The sequence below is a fragment of the Scyliorhinus torazame genome, chromosome 19 (assembly GCF_047496885.1).
Source record: "Scyliorhinus torazame isolate Kashiwa2021f chromosome 19, sScyTor2.1, whole genome shotgun sequence".
Lineage (NCBI taxonomy): Eukaryota > Metazoa > Chordata > Chondrichthyes > Carcharhiniformes > Scyliorhinidae > Scyliorhinus > Scyliorhinus torazame.
In genome coordinates this window covers 37,707,119-37,725,624 of record NC_092725.1, presented here as the reverse complement: position 1 = coordinate 37,725,624, position 18,506 = coordinate 37,707,119, and the positions used below count along the sequence as shown (strand labels likewise).

The window sequence follows — 18,506 nt, the reverse complement described above, 5'->3', positions numbered from 1 at the left end:
TGCCCCGGTGCGCCCTCCACCCGCACTCTGCCCCGGTGCGCCCTCCACCCGCACTCTGCCCCGGTGCGCCCTCCACCAGCACTCTGCCCCGGTGCGCCCTCCACCCGCACTCTGCCCTGGTGCGCTCTCCACCCCCATTCTGCCCCGGTGCGCCCTCCACCCGCACTCTACCCCGGTGCTCCCTCCACCCGCACTCTGCCCCGGCGCGCTCTCCACCCCCATTCTGCCCCGGTGCGCCCTCCACCCGCACTCTGCGCCGGTGCGCCCTCCACCCGCACTCTGCGCCGGTGCGCCCTCCACCCGCACTCTGCGCCGGTGCGCCCTCCACCCGCACTCTGCGCCGGTGCGCCCTCCACCCGCACTCTGCGCCGGTGCGCCCTCCACCCGCACTCTGCCCCGGTGCGCCCTCCACCCGCACTCTGCCCCGCTGTGCCCTCCACCCGCACACTGTGCCCCGGCGCGCCCTCCACCCGCACACTGTGCCCCGGCGCGCCCTCCACCCGCACTCTGCCCCGGCGCGCCCTCCACCCGCACTCTGCCCCGGTGAGCCAGAGGAAATGGGCGAGGTACTAAAAGAATACTTTGCATCAGTATTCACCAAAGAGAAGGAATTGGTGGATGTTGAGTCTGGAGAAGGGCGTGTAGATAGCCTGCGTCACATTGAGATCCAAGAAGACGAGGTGTTGGGTGTCTTGACAAAGATTAAGTGCCCAGGGCTGATGGGATTTATCCCAGAATACTGAAAGAGGCAGGAGAAGAAATTGCTGAGGCCTTGACAGAAATCCTTGGATCCTCACTGTCTTCAGGTGATGTCCCGGAGGACTGGAGAATAGCCAATGTTGTTCCCTTGTTTCAGAAGGGTAGCAAGGATAATCCAGGGAACTACAGGCCGGTTGGCCTTAAGTTAGTGGTAGGGAAATTACTGGAGAGAATTCTTCGAGACAGGATCTACTCCCTCCACCGCCACTCTGCCCCGGCGCGCCCTCCACCCGCACTCTGCCCCGGCGCGCCCTCCACCCGCACTCTGCCCCGGCGCGCCCTCCACCCGCACTCTGCCCCGGCGTGCCCTCCACCCGCACTCTGCCCCGGCGCGCCCTCCACCCGCACTCTGCCCCGGTGCGCCCTCCACCCGCACTCTGCCCCGGTGCGCCCTCCACCGCCACTCTGCCTCCGTCCGTCCTCCACCTGCACTCTGCCCCGGCGTGCCCTCCACCCGCACTCTGCCCCGGCGTGCCCTCCACCCGCACTCTGCCCCGGCGTGCCCTCCACCCGCACTCTGCCCCGGTGCGCCCTCCGCCCACTCTCTGTCCCGGTGCACCCTCCACCCGCACTCTGCCCCGGTGCACCCTCCACCCGCACTCTGACCCGGTGCGCCATTCACCCGCACTCTGCCCCGGTGCGCCCTCCACCCGCGCTCTGCCTCGACGCGCCCCCTGCCCCGGTCCGCCCTCCACCCGCACTCTGCCCCGGTCCGCCCTCCACCCGCACTCTGCCCCGGTCCGCCCTCCACCCGCACTCTGCCCCGGTCCGCCCTCCACCCGCACTCTGTCCCGGTGCGCCCTCCACCCGCACTCTGTCCCGGTGCGCCCTCCACCCGCACTCTTCCCCGGTGCGCACTCCACCCGCACTCTTCCCCGGTGCGCCCTCCACCCGCACGCTGCTCGGTGCGCCCTTCACCTGCGCTCTTCCCCGGTGCGCCCTCCACCCGCACTCTGCCCCGGTGCGCCATCCACCCGCACCCTGCCCCGGTGTGCCCTCCGCCCCACTCTGTCCCGGTGCGCCCTCCACCCGCACTCTGTCCAGGTGCGCTCTCCACCCCCCACTCTGCCCCGGTGCGCCCTCCACCCGCACTCTGCCCCGGTGCGCCCTCCACCCGCACTCTTCCCCGGCGCGCCCTCCACCCGCACTCTGCCCTGGTGCGCCATCCACCGCGCTCTGCCCCGGCGCGCCCTCCACCCGCACTCTGCCCCGGCGCGCCCTCCACCCGCACTCTGCCCCGGCGCGCCCTCCACCCGCACACTGACCTGGCGTGCCCTCCACCCGCACTCTGCCCTGGTGCGCCATCCACCGCGCTCTTCCCCGGCGCGCCCTCCACCCGCACTCTGCCCCGGCGCGCCCTCCACCCGCACTCTGCCCCGGCGCGCCCTCCACCCGCACTCTGCCCCGGCGCGCCCTCCACCCGCACTCTGCCCCGGCGCGCCCTCCACCCGCACTCTGCCCCGGCGCGCCCTCCACCCGCACTCTGCCCCGGCGCGCCCTCCACCCGCACTCTGCCCCGGCGCGCCCTCCACCCGCACACTGACCTGGCGTGCCCTCCACCCGCACTCTGACCCGGTGAGCCAGAGGAAATGGGCGAGGTACTAAATGAATACCTTGCATCAGTATTCACCAAAGAGAAGGAATTGGTGGATGTTGAGTCTGGAGAAGAGTGTGTAGATAGCCTGCGTCACATTGAGATCCAAAAAGACGAGGTGTTGGGTGTCTTGACAAAGATTAAGTGCCCAGGGCTGATGGGATTTATCCCAGAATACTGAAAGAGGCAGGAGAAGAAATTGCTGAGGCCTTGACAGAAATCCTTGGATCCTCACTGTCTTCAGGTGTTGTCCCGGAGGACTGGAGAATAGCCAATGTTGTTCCCTTGTTTCAGAAGGGTAGCAAGGATAATCCAGGGAACTACAGGCTTGTGAGCCTTACTTCAGTGGTAGGGAAATTATTGGAGAGAATTCTTCGAGACAGGATCTACTCCCTCCACCGCCACTCTGCCCCAGCGAGCCCTCCACCCGCACTCTGCCCCGGCGAGCCCTCCACCGCACTCTGCCCCGGTGTGCCCTCCACCCGCACTGTGCCCCGGTGTGCCCTCCACCCGCACTCTGCCCCGGCGAGCCCTCCACCGCACTCTGCCCCGGTGTGCCCTCCACCCGCACTCTGCCCCGGTGTGCCCTCCACCCGCACTCTGCCCCGGTGCGCCCTCCACCCGCACTCTGCCCTGGTGCGCTCTCCACCCCCATTCTGCCCCGGTGCGCCCTCCACCCGCACTCTTCCCCGGTGCGCCCTCCACCCGCACTCTGCCCCGGTGCGCCCTCCACCCGCACTCTGCCCCGGTGCGCCCTCCACCCGCACTCTGCCCCGGTGCGTCCTCCACCCGCACTCTGCCCCGGTGCGTCCTCCACCCGCACTCTGCCCCGGTGCGTCCTCCACCCGCACTCTGCCCCGGTGCGTCCTCCACCCGCACTCTGCCCCGGTGCGCCCTCCACCAGCACTCTGCCCCGGTGCGCCCTCCACCAGCACTCTGCCCCGGTGCGCCCTCCACCCGCACTCTGCCCTGGTGCGCTCTCCACCCCCATTCTGCCCCGGTGCGCCCTCCACCTGCACTCTACCCCGGTGCTCCCTCCACCCGCACTCTGCGCCGGTGCGCCCTCCACCCGCACTCTGCGCCGGTGCGCCCTCCACCCGCACTCTTCCCCGGTGCGCCCTCCACCCGCACTCTTCCCCGGTGCGCCCTGCACCCGCACTCTGCCCCGGTGCGCCCTGCACCCGCACTCTGCCCCGGTGCGCCCTGCACCCGCACTCTGCCCCGGTGCGCCCTGCACCCGCACTCTGCCCCGGTGCGCCCTGCACCCGCACTCTGCCCCGGTGCGCCCTCCACCCGCACTCTGCGCCGGTGCGCCCTCCACCCGCACTCTGCCCCGGTGCGCCCTCCACCGCCACTCTGCCTCCGTCCGTCCTCCACCGCCACTCTGCCCCGGTGCGCCCTCCACCCGCACTCTGCCCCGGTGCGCCCTCCACCCGCACGCTGCCCCGGTGCGCCCTCCACCCGCACGCTGCCACGGTGCGTCCTCCTCCCGCACTCTGCCCCGGTGCGCCCTCCTCCCGCACTCTGCCCCGGTGCGCCCTCCTCCCGCACTCTGCCCCGGTGCGCCCTCCACCCGCACTCTGCCCCGGTGCGCCCTCCACCCGCACTCTGCCCTGGTGCGCTCTCCACCCCCATTCTGCCCCGGTGCGCCCTCCACCTGCACTCTACCCCGGTGCTCCCTCCACCCGCACTCTGCGCCGGTGCGCCCTCCACCCGCACTCTGCGCCGGTGCGCCCTCCACCCGCACTCTTCCCCGGTGCGCCCTCCACCCGCACTCTTCCCCGGTGCGCCCTGCACCCGCACTCTGCCCCGGTGCGCCCTGCACCCGCACTCTGCCCCGGTGCGCCCTGCACCCGCACTCTGCCCCGGTGCGCCCTGCACCCGCACTCTGCCCCGGTGCGCCCTGCACCCGCACTCTGCCCCGGTGCGCCCTCCACCCGCACTCTGCCCCGGTGCGCCCTCCACCCGCACTCTGCGCCGGTGCGCCCTCCACCCGCACTCTGCCCCGGTGCGCCCTCCACCCGCACTCTGCCCCGGTGCGCCCTCCACCCGCACTCTGCCCCTGTGCGCCCTCCACCCGCACTCTGCCCCGGTGCGCCCTCCACCGCCACTCTGCCTCCGTCCGTCCTCCACCGCCACTCTGCCCCAGTGCGCCCTGCACCCGCACTCTTCCTCGGTGCGCCCTCCACCCGCACTCTGCCCCGCTGTGCCCTCCACCCGCACACTGTGCCCCGGCGCGCCCTCCACCCGCACACTGTGCCCCGGCGCGCCCTCCACCCGCACACTGTGCCCCGGCGCGCCCTCCACCCGCACTCTGCCCCGGCGCGCCCTCCACCCGCACTCTGCCCCGGTGAGCCAGAGGAAATGGGCGAGGTACTAAAAGAATACTTTGCATCAGTATTCACCAAAGAGAAGGAATTGGTGGATGTTGAGTCTGGAGAAGGGCGTGTAGATAGCCTGCGTCACATTGAGATCCAAGAAGACGAGGTGTTGGGTGTCTTGACAAAGATTAAGTGCCCAGGGCTGATGGGATTTATCCCAGAATACTGAAAGAGGCAGGAGAAGAAATTGCTGAGGCCTTGACAGAAATCCTTGGATCCTCACTGTCTTCAGGTGATGTCCCGGCGGACTGGAGAATAGCCAATGTTGTTCCCTTGTTTCAGAAGGGTAGCAAGGATAATCCAGGGAACTACAGGCCGGTTGGCCTTACGTTAGTGGTAGGGAAATTACTGGAGAGAATTCTTCGAGACAGGATCTACTCCCTCCACCGCCACTCTGCCCCCGGCGCGCCCTCCACCCGCACTCTGCCCCGGCGCGCCCTCCACCCGCACTCTGCCCCGGCGCGCCCTCCACCTGCACTCTGCCCCGGCGCGCCCTCCACCCCCATTCTGCCCCGGTGCGCCCTCCACCTGCACTCTGCCCCGGCGCGCCCTCCACCCCCATTCTGCCCCGGTGCGCCCTCCACCCCCATTCTGCCCCGGTGCGCCCGCCGCCCCACTCTGCTCCGGCACGCCCTCCGCCCCACTCTGCCCCGGTGCACCCTCCACCCGCACTCTGCCCCGGTGCGCCCTCCACCCGCACTCTGCGCCGGTGCGCCCTCCACCCGCACTCTGCGCCGGTGCGCCCTCCACCCGCACTCTGCGCCGGTGCGCCCTCCACCCGCACTCTGCGCCGGTGCGCCCTCCACCCGCACTCTGCGCCGGTGCGCCCTCCACCCGCACTCTGCGCCGGTGCGCCCTCCACCCGCACTCTGCGCCGGTGCGCCCTCCACCCGCACTCTGCGCCGGTGCGCCCTCCACCCGCACTCTGCGCCGGTGCGCCCTCCACCCGCACTCTGCGCCGGTGCGCCCTCCACCCGCACTCTGCGCCGGTGCGCCCTCCACCCGCACTCTGCCCTGGTGCGCCCTCCACCTGCACGCTGCCCCGGTGCGTCCTCCACCCGCACTCTGCCCCGGTGCGCCGTCCACCGCCACTCTGCCTCCGTCCGTCCTCCACCGCCACTCTGCCCCGGTGCGCCCTCCACCCGCACTCTGCCCCAGTGCGCCCTCCACCCGCACGCTGCCCCGGTGCGTCCTCCACCCGCACTCTGCCCCGGTGCGCCCTCCACCCGCAGTCTGCCCCGGTGCGCCCTCCACCGCCACTCTGCCCCGCTGTGCCCTCCACCCGCACACTGTGCCCCGGCGCGCCCTCCACCCGCAGTCTGCCCCGGTGCGCCCTCCACCGCCACTCTGCCCCGCTGTGCCCTCCACCCGCACACTGTGCCCCGGCGCGCCCTCCACCCGCACACTGACCTGACGCGCCCTCCACCCGCACACTGACCCGGCGCGCCCTCCACCCCCACTCTGCCCCGGTGCGCCCTCCACCCGCACTCTGCCCCGGTGAGCCAGAGGAAATGGGCGAGGTACTAAATGAATACTTTGCATCAGTATTCACCAAAGAGAAGGAATTGGTGGATGTTGAGTCTGGAGAAGAGTGTGTAGATAGCCTGGGTCACATTGAGATCCAAAAAGACGAGGTGTTGGGTGTCTTGACAAAGATTAAGTGCCCAGGGCTAATGGGATTTATCCCAGAATACTGAAAGAGGCAGGAGAAGAAATTGCTGAGGCCTTGACAGAAATCCTTGGATCCTCACTGTCTTCAGGTGTTGTCCCGGAGGACTGGAGAATAGCCAATGTTGTTCCCTTGTTTCAGAAGGGGAGCAAGGATAATCCAGGGAACTACAGGCCGGTTGGCCTTACGTTAGTGGTAGGGAAATTACTGGAGAGAATTCTTCGAGACAGGATCTACTCCCTCCACCGCCACTCTGCCCCAGCGAGCCCTCCACCCGCACTCTGCCCCAGCGAGCCCTCCACCCGCACTCTGCCCCAGCGAGCCCTCCACCTGCACTCTGCCCCGGCGAGCCCTCCACCTGCACTCTGCCCCGGCGTGCCCTCCACCTGCACTCTGCCCCGGCGTGCCCTCCACCTGCACTCTGCCCCGGCGCACCCTCCACCCGCACTCTGCCCCGGCGCGCCCTCCACCCGCACTCTGCCCCGGTGCGCCTCCACCCGCACTCTGCCCCGCCGTGCCCTTCACCCGCACTCTACCCCGGCGCGCCCTCCACCCGCACTCTGCCCCGGCGCGCCCTCCACCCGCACTCTTCCCCGGTGCGCTCTCCACCCGCACTCTTCCCCGGCGCGCCCTCCTCCCGCACTCTGCCCCGGCGCGCCCTCCTCCCGCACTCTGCCCCGGCGCGCCCTCCACCCGCACACTGACCTGGCGTGCCCTCCACCCGCACTCTGCCCTGGTGCGCCATCCACCGCGCTCTTCCCCGGCGCGCCCTCCACCCGCACTCTGCCCCGGCGCGCCCTCCACCCGCACTCTGCCCCGGCGCGCCCTCCACCCGCACACTGACCTGGCGTGCCCTCCACCCGCACTCTGACCCGGTGAGCCAGAGGAAATGGGCGAGGTACTAAATGAATACTTTGCATCAGTATTCACCAAAGAGAAGGAATTGGTGGATGTTGAGTCTGGAGAAGAGTGTGTAGATAGCCTGCGTCACATTGAGATCCAAAAAGACGAGGTGTTGGGTGTCTTGACAAAGATTAAGTGCCCAGGGCTGATGGGATTTATCCCAGAATACTGAAAGAGGCAGGAGAAGAAATTGCTGAGGCCTTGACAGAAATCCTTGGATCCTCACTGTCTTCAGGTGTTGTCCCGGAGGACTGGAGAATAGCCAATGTTGTTCCCTTGTTTCAGAAGGGTAGCAAGGATAATCCAGGGAACTACAGGCTTGTGAGCCTTACTTCAGTGGTAGGGAAATTACTGGAGAGAATTCTTCGAGACAGGATCTACTCCCTCCACCGCCACCCTGCCCCAGCGAGCCCTCCACCCGCACTCTGCCCCGGCGTGCCCTCCACCCGCACTGTGCCCCGGCGCGCCCTCCACCCGCACTGTGCCCCGGCGCGCCCTCCACCCGCACACTGACCTGGCGCGTCCTCCACCCGCACTCTGCCCCGGTGAGCCCTCCACCTCCACACTGCCCCGGCGCGCCCTCCCCCTGCACTGTGCCCCGGAGCGCCCTCCACCCGCACACTGACCCGGCGCGCCCTCCACCCCCACTCTGCCCCGGTGCGCCCTCCACCCGCACTCTGCCCCGGTGAGCCAGAGGAAATGGGCGAGGTACTAAATGAATACTTTGCATCAGTATTCACCAAAGAGAAGGAATTGGTGGATGTTGAGTCTGGAGAAGGGGGTGTAGATAGCCTGGGTCACATTGTGATCCAAAAAGACGAGGTGTTGGGTGTCTTGACAGAAATGAAGTGCCCAGGGCTGATGGGATTTATCCCAGAATACTGAAAGAGGCAGGAGAAGAAATTGCTGAGGCCTTGACAGAAATCTTTGGATCCTCACTGTCTTCAGGTGATGTCCCGGAGGACTGGAGAATAGCCAATGTTGTTCCCTTGTTTAAGAAGGGTAGCAAGGATAATCCAGGGAACTACAGGCCGGTTGGCCTTACGTTAGTGGTAGGGAAATTACTGGAGAGAATTCTTCGAGACAGGATCTACTCCCATTTTGAAGTATTAGCGAGAGCCAACACAGTTTTGTGAAGGGGAGGTCATGTCTCACTAACCTGAAAGAGGTGTACAAAATTATGAGGGGCATGGATAGAGTGGATGGGCCGGCACTCTTTCCCAAGGTGGAGGGGGCATAGGTTTAAGGTCAATGGGGGCATAGGTTTAAGGTCAGTGGGGCAATGTTTAGAGGAGATGTGTGAGGCAGGTTTTTTATGCAGAGGGTGGTGAGTGCCTGGAACGCATTGGCAGGGGAGGTTGTGAAAGCAGATAAATTAACGGCGTTCAAAAGCATCTTGACAAACACATGGATGGGATGGGTAGAGAGGGATACGGTACAAGGAAGTGCTGAGGGTTTGGCCAAGGTTGGTATCGTGACCGATACAGTCTTGGAGGGCCGAAGGGCCTGTTCTTGTGCTGCATTGTTCTTTGTTCTTCCTCATTCAATGTAGGACACTCAAACCCCTCCAAAAACTCCCCCATGTCTGACTTATCCTCTGGCCGTTCCTACGTATGCAATTTCTCATAGAACACCTTGAACGCCCCATTCCCCTTCTCTGGTGTGGTCACTAGTCCACCTTCCATATCCCGCACCTGAACAATCTCCCGGGATGCTGCCTGCCACCTCAACTGGCCAGCCTATAAGCGTCTAGCTTTGCCCCCACCCTATTCGTACTTCGCCCACCGAGCCCTCCGCAGCTGGTGTACCACCTTATCCGTAGTCACCAGTTTCTTCCTACTAGCCAATAGTTTTGGGGTGGAGTCCTCCGCATATTTACTATCCATCTCCAAAATTTCATCCACCAGCCACTGGCGCTGCTCCCTATCAGCCTGCACCTTGTATGCAATTATCTCTCCTCACGCCAACGCCTTCCATAACACTGAGGATGAGACCTGCCCATTTTTGTTAAACCCTACATACTCATCAGTTGACCTCGCCATCCTCACAAAACCCCAGATCTGCGAACAGCCCTATATCTAAACTCCAGGGGCAGCACGGTGACACAGTGGTTAGCACTGTTTCCTCACAGCACCAGGGACCCAGGTTCAATTCCGGCCTCAGGTGATTGTCTGTGTGGAGTTTGCACTTTCTCCCTGTGTCTGCATGGGTTTTCTCTGGGTGCGCCAGTTTCCCCTCAGTCCAAAAGATGTGCAGTTTAGGTGGATTGGCCATGCTAAATTGCCCCTTAGTGTCCAAAAGGTTAGGTGGGGTTACTGGGCTACGGGAATAGGGTTGTGAAGGGGGTGTCCAGCGATGGGACCTCTTAAAACTGAATAGCTGGGATACCACGAGAGTAGTTTTACATAAGTTAATTTATTAAGGATTGAGATTAATTATAGAAATTCTATAATTACTGGCAAATCATTATTAGCCATTAAACCTGTATTTTAAGACATAGCAGCGATAATCATGCAAACTTTAGCTACAAGCAGTGGCCACAATGCATGATGGGATTTAGGCTAGCTACCTTGCCCATGTTTTTGAGACACACGAGATGTGAGGTCAGTAGATTACTAGTAAACAAGTTTTTATTAGTGGCCTCCAATATCCTCTGGAACAATCCATGAAGTGAAAAGGTAGCCAATTCTAATATCCTGTCCCTCTGAAACAATCCATGGAATAAAGAGGATGCCAGTTCTGCAATCCTGTCCCGAGGATGTTAGGATGGGGAAAACAACTTAAAATGAACTTAAAACCTACATAAAACTGGCGCATCCGGAGGAAACCCATGCAGACACAGGGAGAAAGTGCAAACTCCACACAATCACCTGAGGCCGGAATTGAACCCGGGTCCCTGGTTCTGTGAGGAAACAGTGCTAACCACTGTGTCACCGTGCTGCACCTGGAGTTTAGATGTGGAGCTGTTAGCAGATCTGGGGTTTTGTGTGAGGATGGCGAGGGCAATTGATGAGTATGTAGGGTTTAACAACGTAAACAACAGATGACAGGATGAGGCTCAATCATGGGTTGATTGCACTTTTATTGGATAAAGTTTAAACGTGACATCTTCAGGGATTCGATCGAGTCCAACTGGGGTGGGTTGATTTTTTGAAATTGTATAATTGATCTGTTTTTAACAGTATTTAGTAGATATACCTTGGCAAGCATCCAGATCTCATCTCTCCTGTACACTAACTCAAGCTTGGGAAAATAAAACCGTCTTATCCAGATTGTTGTTCTGTCTGTTGCTCTCTGAGTTGAGCCTCAGAAGAACCCCATGTGAAAGCTGACTCAATACACAGGTCTTGAAAACGCTCGTACAGGCTGGGGCTTGGGCCTAGGTAGAGTGCTCTTTCTAAGGGGACGGTGCAGCCTCCTTCTGCCCTGTACAGACTATGATTCTATGATTTGGGAGCAGACTATCACAGCTCTAGGTGGCTTGTTAGCTCTTGACTTCGGCCGGAACGACTGATGTGCCCTATCCAGCTTGAAGGGCGGGGCTTTGTCCCCCTCCCCCAACAGCTCCCCCAACCATGTCGACCTTCGGCCCTCCACACACTCGGGCAACCCCACGATCCGTAAATTCAGCCACTGGTATCTGTCTTCAAGGTCCTCGAGCTTTGCTCTCAGTCCCTTATTAATGTACTCCACCTTCAACAGCTCATCCTCGAGACAGGCGAGCTGGTCACTGTGCCTTGATAGTGTTGCCTCCACCTCCTTCAACATCTCACCATGCTCCCGCACCATCTCCGATGTTTTCCAACCGCCTCCTTAATCGGGGCTACCGAGTCCTCCACCGACAGCTTACGACTCTCGAGCATTTCCCTCCCATGCCACTCAAAATGTTTGCTGAACTGCTCCTCAAATTCAGTCGCCATCACTTCCACCAGCATACCCATTGTTACTGAAGCAGCCCCACCCGGAGAGCTCACCTCTGCCATCTTTCTTCCTACAGCACTCCTCACTGAACTCGACCTTGCCGGCGGACTAGCGCTCGCACCTTTCTTCAAAGTATTCCTTCTTTGGTTCTTGGACATCCTCTCGTAACCAATTTTTAATTGGTACAGATTTCCAATTGATTTCTCCCCAAACATCAGGTGCTAAAAGGCCAAAAACTGAGGACTCTGGCAGGAGCAACCCAACATGTGACCTCCTCCTACATGTTGCCACCGAAGCCTCCATCCTAGGTTTTATTAATGGAGGCATTGAGTACAAGACTAAGATCAGGTTGAACTTGCATAAGACACTAGTTAGGCCTCATCTGGAGCATTGTGTCCAGTTCTGGGCACCATACCTGGGAGAGGATGTGAAGAGATTGGGGAGAGAACAGAGGAGATTCACAAGAATGATTCCAGGGATCCTGTAGCGATAAGGGTAGATTGAAGAATTTGGGTTGAGAGGAGACATGGTAGAGATATTCAATAACTTGAGGATTATGGACAGGGTAAATAGTGAGAAACTGTTCGCTCTCAAGAGTACATCAATAACTAGAGGCCACACATTCAAAATAATGGGCAAAAGGAATAGAAATGAAAAGCTTTTTCATCCAGAGGATGGTTGGAGTCTGGAACAAGCTTCCTGAGAGGGTGGCGGAGGCAGGTTCCAAATGGCGCCCTTCTGCACCATAAAAATTATGTGATTCTCCAGTATTCAAAAGGCAATTGGATTGGGATCTGAAAAGAAAGAACATGCAAGATTATGAGGATGAGGCAGGGGAGCGGCATTAGGTCGAATATCGTAAGCAATCTAGATATTCCAAGTCTGTTATTTCTTCTCTTATTTCTCTTTGCAACATGAGGTGCATTTCATCCAGGCCTGCTTTTCATTTTCAACGATGCACCTTAATATTTAACACCTTAATATTTCCTACCTAACTGTGTTTATCCCATCCAATGCTCTTCAATCCTAAGTCTGCTTCTGCCTTCTGGTTTGTGAAAACAGATACAAAAGATTTGTTAACAACCATGTCCAGGTGTTGGGTTTCCCCTTTTTGGAGTTGACCCAGCTCTTTCCTCACCTTTTGCTCTTTATCATATCATAGTATCATAGCATTTACAGTGCAGAAGGAGGCCATTCGGCCCATCGAGTCCGCACTGGCCCCTGGAAAGAGCACCCTACCCAAGCCCACACCCCCAACCCAAATAAGGGCAATTTATCATGGCCAATCCACCTAACCTGCACATTTTTGGGCTGTGGGAGGAAATCGGAACACCTGGAGGAAACCCACGCAGACACGGTGAGAAAGTGCAAACTGCACAGTCATCCAAGCCGGGAATCTAACATGGGACCCTGGAGCTGTGAAGCAACTGTGCTAACCACTGTACTACCTGTCCCATTGTATTTCTGAATCTTGTTCATAAAGCCAAGGACTCATACACTTTTTAACAGCCTTCTCAAGGTGGCTTGCCACCTTAAAGGCAGGTGTATTTTTACTGCCTGTCTCTGTTCCCGCAGTCTCTTGTGCCATTTAATTTATCTTGCTTCACCTCATTCTTCTCACCAGAAAGCACATCTTTGGACTAAATTTCCTCTTCTTTGTGTCTGCTATTTCATGAGTCTATGGCTTGAAATCAATTATTGTCTTCCTATTTTCAAAGTTTCAAGTTGTCTGCAAAGTTTGAAATTGAATGATAAAGCAGGCTGGTTTTGACCAGGCTTACTTCTGTTCTCATCTTCCTATTCCTAGAATAATATTTTGCTGACATCTTTTGGGTTTTGGAATTTAATCCTACACCAAAGCCCTGAATTGAAGAGATTAACCTATCTGCTTCACCACGGAAATCCTCAGCAGCCAAACCATTGTTTGAGGTTCAGTCACTTTGATTGTAGAGACAATTTGGGGAAATTTGATTACCGAGAGGAAATAATACCTCCTACACCAATTTTCCTTACTGCCTTTCAGGGAATGGTTACCATCTCCAAACACAGCAGAGACCATTCAGGATATGCTATCAATGGCGGCCTTGCAGTACTCAGACTTGCGCAACAACCGAAGAAAGAATAGCGACAGCATGGATAAAAGGAACCTTCCGAGGTCACATCAAGACATGAAAACTACTAGGAGGGGAAAAGGGGAACTAAGCCCTTGTTCCACATCATCAAAGCATGGTGGGTATTTCACATGTTTGCACATGTACTCAGGAAGGTGGATGATAACAGAAGACCGTGCAATCTTCCAGTCCTGCAACTGCCAACGGGTTTACTCATTGTTTGCACACTTTGCCGTTAGAGGACCCGCATTGCGGAGGGGCTTTTGGCCAAGAAATCCAGATATCCAGCAGAATTGTAGGCACAGTAGCACAGTTGCTTCACTGTGGCAGGGTCCCAGGTTTGATTCCCGGCTGAGGTCACTGTCTGCGGAGTCTGCACGTTCTCCCAGTGTCTTAGTGGATTTCCTCCGGGTGCTCCGGTTTCTTCCCACAAGTCCCGAAAGACGTGCTGTTAGGTGAATTGGACATTCTGAATTCTCTCTGTGTACCCGAACAGGCGGCAGAGTGTGGCAACTGGGGATTTTCACAGTAGCTTCATTGCAGTGTTAATGTAAGCCTACTTGTGACAATAATAAAGATTATTATTATACCAATTCCACTGGATGTCAGCTGAGGAATCAATGTCTGCTCTGTATCATGAATAGGAAGGTGGGGACCATGGCAGTGGGTTAGACATGGGGAGAGATGATGCTGATTGGAGTGAATAGAGATGGGAAGGGGAGGTAATGGTTGGGTGAGAAGAGGAGGTACTGATTAGGAGAGGTAGAAGTTATCAGGGAGGTACTATAAATATTGGGAGGAACAGGGCAGAATCTTCTACTTCCCCCAACGAGATAAGAGCGAGAGAAAAAAATTCCCAACGAAATTAGGTTGGAATTTTGTTCTCCAAACTTTCAAGGTGGGTTAAAAGCAAATTGTGTTTCCCACTGAGCAATGTCAAAAATCACATTTGCATTCATTGGCTTCTCATGAATGCTTATTAAAAAGCCTACTCCCAAGAACCACATTCCCTCTCCAAATTATGTTCCTTGCCTGTGGCTAATTAAACTGTTCTGTTTTACGACTGTGCACTTGGAAAACTTCGCTTTGCTTCATGCCTCCCTTTTACACTGCCACTGCTATGTATTGGGTGCCTGTAGCACAGACTACCAGGACCTGGCAAAGGAAGCAGGATCAGAAGAGTGGACTGGGACAGAGGCAGGGCTAGGGGCTCGGAGAGGGACAGAGGGGAAGGTTGAGACGGAGGCACGACAAAGGACCATGGGGAATAGGCCCTGAGTGCAAGGATTAAGATAAGACCAAGGTGAGTAAGGAATAGAGAGGAAGGGTAAAATACTTTCTGGGAGCATGCACGAGAGGCTGGAATCCACATTTTGGAGGGATGTGATAGCACTGGAAAGGGTGCAGAGGAGATTTCCCAGGATGTTGCCTGGGCTGGAGAGTTTTACTTTTGAAGTGAGATTGGTACACTTAGATTGTTTTCCTTGGAGCGGAGGAGAATGAGGGGGGACATAACTGAGATGTATAAAATTGTGAGGGGCATAGATAGAGTAGGCAGGAAGAAACATTTCCACTTGGTGGAGAGGTCAGTGGCCAGGGGGCATAGATTTAAGGTAAGGACGGGCAGCAGGGTGGCACAGCTTTTACCACTGTTGCCTCCCCACCAAGGACTTGGGTTTGATCCCAGCCCCAGATCACTATGCATGTGGGGGAGAAAAACCTGTACCGACCATGTTGCATGTCTAACCTAAAACCTTCTACACTTCCACGGTCCGTATCCCTCTATTCCCATCCTAGTCATGTATTTGTCAAGATGCCCCTTAAACGTCACTATTGTACCTGCTTCCACCACCACAAACGCAGCGCGTTTCAGACACCCACTACCCTCTGTGTAAAAATTAATAAAGCAATTCCCACACACATCTCCCCTAAACTTTGCCCCTCGCACCTTGAACCTATGTTTCCTCGTAACTGACTCTTCCAATCTGGGGGAAAAAGCTTCTGACTATCCACTCTGATCATTCACCTCAATTTTGTAGACTTCTCTCAGGTCGCCCCTGAACCTCCGTTGTTCCAGTGAGAACAAACAGAGTTTATTCAACTCTCCTCATAGCTTTATGCTCTCCATACCAGACAACATCCTGGGAAACCTGGCAACTCCTGAGGAGTTCTCCCAGTAAGCCAGAGAAGGCACAACCAGGAGTGAGTTTGGGAATTTGAAGCTAGGTGGGAATTGAATTGAATTGGTATGACTGTTCCTTTTTAAATTTCAGGAATTTAATTTAATCTAGAATTGTCCAGTGAAGGTTAATAAGGGGCTGCCCCACCCACTCACATAACTGGTAGTCAGTTAAGTGTCAGTCACCTTAAGCTATTTTGAGCTAAAAGTAGGCGGGGGGCAGGGGGAGTCAACTCAGGCCATTTTAAAAGAACAGCTGGTAACTCACTCCCAGTGAGTTCTCCTAGTGAGCCAGAGAAGGCACAGCCAGAGTGAGACACAGCGAAGAGTGAGTTTGGGAATTTGAAGCTAGGTGGGAATTCAAAGTTGGGTGGGGAGGAGGTGCTTTTTATCCCTGGTAAGTGACTGGGAAGTAGTTTTTCTTTTTATTTGTCTGTTTATTTATTTTATTTTCCGGGAGAGAGCGAGAGAGCGAGCCAGGGAGCAGCTTGGGAACAGGTAAGTGATATGAAAACTTACCCTCAGGTACCAGCGGCCTTCATTTCTGGGAGCGGGAGAGAGAGCCGGGGAGCAGCTTGGGAACAGCGAAGTGATAGATATTATGCTATTCTGAGTGTTCCGATTGGGGGGGGGGGGGGGAACTGAAAAGTGACGTCACGGAAAAGCTGTGACCGGATTACTTAATCATAATTTAGAGGGGTATCTAAGCCAGAGACCGGAGAGTACTGTATTTAGCATTTACATTTATAGTAGCAATCTAGTGCTGGGAAACTTATAGTTAACAGTAACTTTTAAGTTTTTAAAACTTTATTTTTAATTTACTTTATTAATTAGTTAACGCAATGTCAGTCAGAGGGGTGCAGTGCTCTGACTGTGAAATGTGACAGGTCCGGGAGGCCTCCAGCGTCCTAGATGGCTACATCTGCAGAAAGTGCACCCAACTGCGGCTTCTCACAGACTGCGTGGTTCTGTTGGAGCAGCAGTTGGATGCACTTAGAAGCATGCAGGGGGAAGAAAGCATCATAGATAGCAGTTATAGTGATGTGGTCACACCCAAGGTGCAGGCAGAGAAATGGGTGACCACCAGAAGGGGCAGGCAGTCAGTGCAGGAATCCTCTGTGGTTGTCCCCCCTCTCTAACAGGTATACCATTTTCGATACTGTTGGGGGGAATAGCCTATCAGGGGAAAACAGCAGCAGCCAGAGCTATGGCACCATGGCCGGCTCTGTTGTTCAGCACGGAGGGTCAGAGCGCAGAAGAGCAATAGCCATAGGGGACTCTATAGTCAGGGGCACAGATAGGTGCTCCTGTGGATGTGAAAGAGACTCCAGGATGGCATGTTGCCTCCCTGGTGCCAGGGTCCAGGATGTCTCAGAACGGGTAGTGGGCAACCTGAAGAGGGAGGGCAAACAGGCAGAGGTCATGGTACATATTGGTACTAATGATATAGGCAGGAAGGGGGATGAAGTCCTGCAGCAGATAGGCAGAAAGTTAAAAGACAGGACCTGAAGGGTTGTAATCTCGGGATTAGTCCCTGTGTCACGTGCCAGTGAGGCTAGAAATAGGGAGATAGACCAGCTAAACAGCTGGTGTAGGAGGGAGGGTTTCAGTTATCTGGACCACTGGGAGCTCTTCCGGGGCAGGTGTGACCTGTATATGAAGGATGGTTTGCATCTAAACTGGAGAGGCATAAATCTCCTGGCCGCGAGGTTTGCTAGTGTCACACGGGAGGGTTTAAACTAATATGGCAGGGGGGTGGGCACGGGAGCAATAGGTCAGAAGGTGAGAGCATTGAGGGAGAACTAGGGAATAGGGACAGTGGGGCTCTGAGGCAGAGCAGACAGGGAGAAGTTGCTGAACACAGCGGGCCTGGTGGCCTGAAGTGCATATGTTTTAATGCAAGAAGTATTACGGGTAAGGCAGATGAACTTAGAGCTTGGATTAGTACTTGGAACTATGATGTTGTTGCCATTACAGAGACCTGGTTGAGGGAAGGGCTGGATTGGCAGCTAAACGTTCCAGGATTTAGATGTTTCAGGCGGGATAGAGGGGGATGTAAAAGGGGTGGCGGAGTTGCGCTACTGGTTAGGGAGAATATCACAGCTGTACTGCGGGAGGACACCTCAGAGGGCAGTGAGGCTATATGGGTAGAGATCAGGAATAAGAAGGGTGCAGTCACAATGTTGGGGGTTTACTACAGGCCTCCCAACAGCCAGCGGGAGATAGAGGAGCAGATAGGTAGACAGATTTTGGAAAAGAGTAAAAACAACAGGGTTGTGGTGATGGGAGACTTCAACTTCCCCAATATTGACTGGGACTCACTTAGTGCCAGGGGCTTAGACGGGGCGGAGTTTGTAAGGAGCATCCAGGAGGGCTTCTTAAAACAATATGTGGACAGTCCAACTAGGGAAGGGGCGGTACTGGACCTGGTATTGGGGAATGAGCCCGGCCAGGTGGTAGATGTTTCAGTAGGGGAGCATTTTGGGAACAGTGACCACAATTCAGTAAGTTTTAAAGTGCTGGTGGACAAGGATAAGAGTGGTCCTAGGATGAATGTGCTAAATTGGGGGAAGGCTAATTATAACAATATTAGGCGGGAACTGAAGAACCTAGATTGGGGGAGGATGTTTGAGGGCAAATCAACATCTGACATGTGGGAGGCTTCCAAGTGTCAGTTGAAAGGAATTCAGGACCGGCATGTTCCTGTGAGGAAGAAGGATAAATACTGCAATTTTCGGGAACCTTGGATAACGAGAGATATTGTAGGCCTCGTCAAAAAGAAAAAGGAGGCATTTGTCAGGGCTAAAAGGCTGGGAACAGACGAAGCCTGTGTGGAATATAAGGAAAGTAGGAAGGGACTTAAGCAAGGAGTCAGGAGGGCTAGAAGGGGTCACGAAAAGTCATTGGCAAATAGGGTTAAGGAAAATCCCAAGGCTTTTTACACGTACATAAAAAACAAGAGGGTAGCCAGGGAAAGGGTTGGCCCACT

General features: G+C 56.8%; 1 protein-coding gene across 4 annotated transcripts in view; it reads left to right on the top strand.

The window, feature by feature from the left end:
• The window catches only part of LOC140396088 (lysine-specific demethylase 7B-like), a 450,094-nt gene that overhangs the window by 330,432 nt on the left and 101,156 nt on the right, over positions 1 to 18,506 (top strand). For all 4 annotated transcript variants that reach the window (XM_072484188.1, XM_072484189.1, XM_072484187.1 and 1 more), the window contains one exon: positions 13,251 to 13,456. In XM_072484188.1, the coding sequence (XP_072340289.1) occupies positions 13,251 to 13,456 (206 nt within the window). The remainder of the gene's footprint in view (positions 1 to 13,250; positions 13,457 to 18,506) is intronic.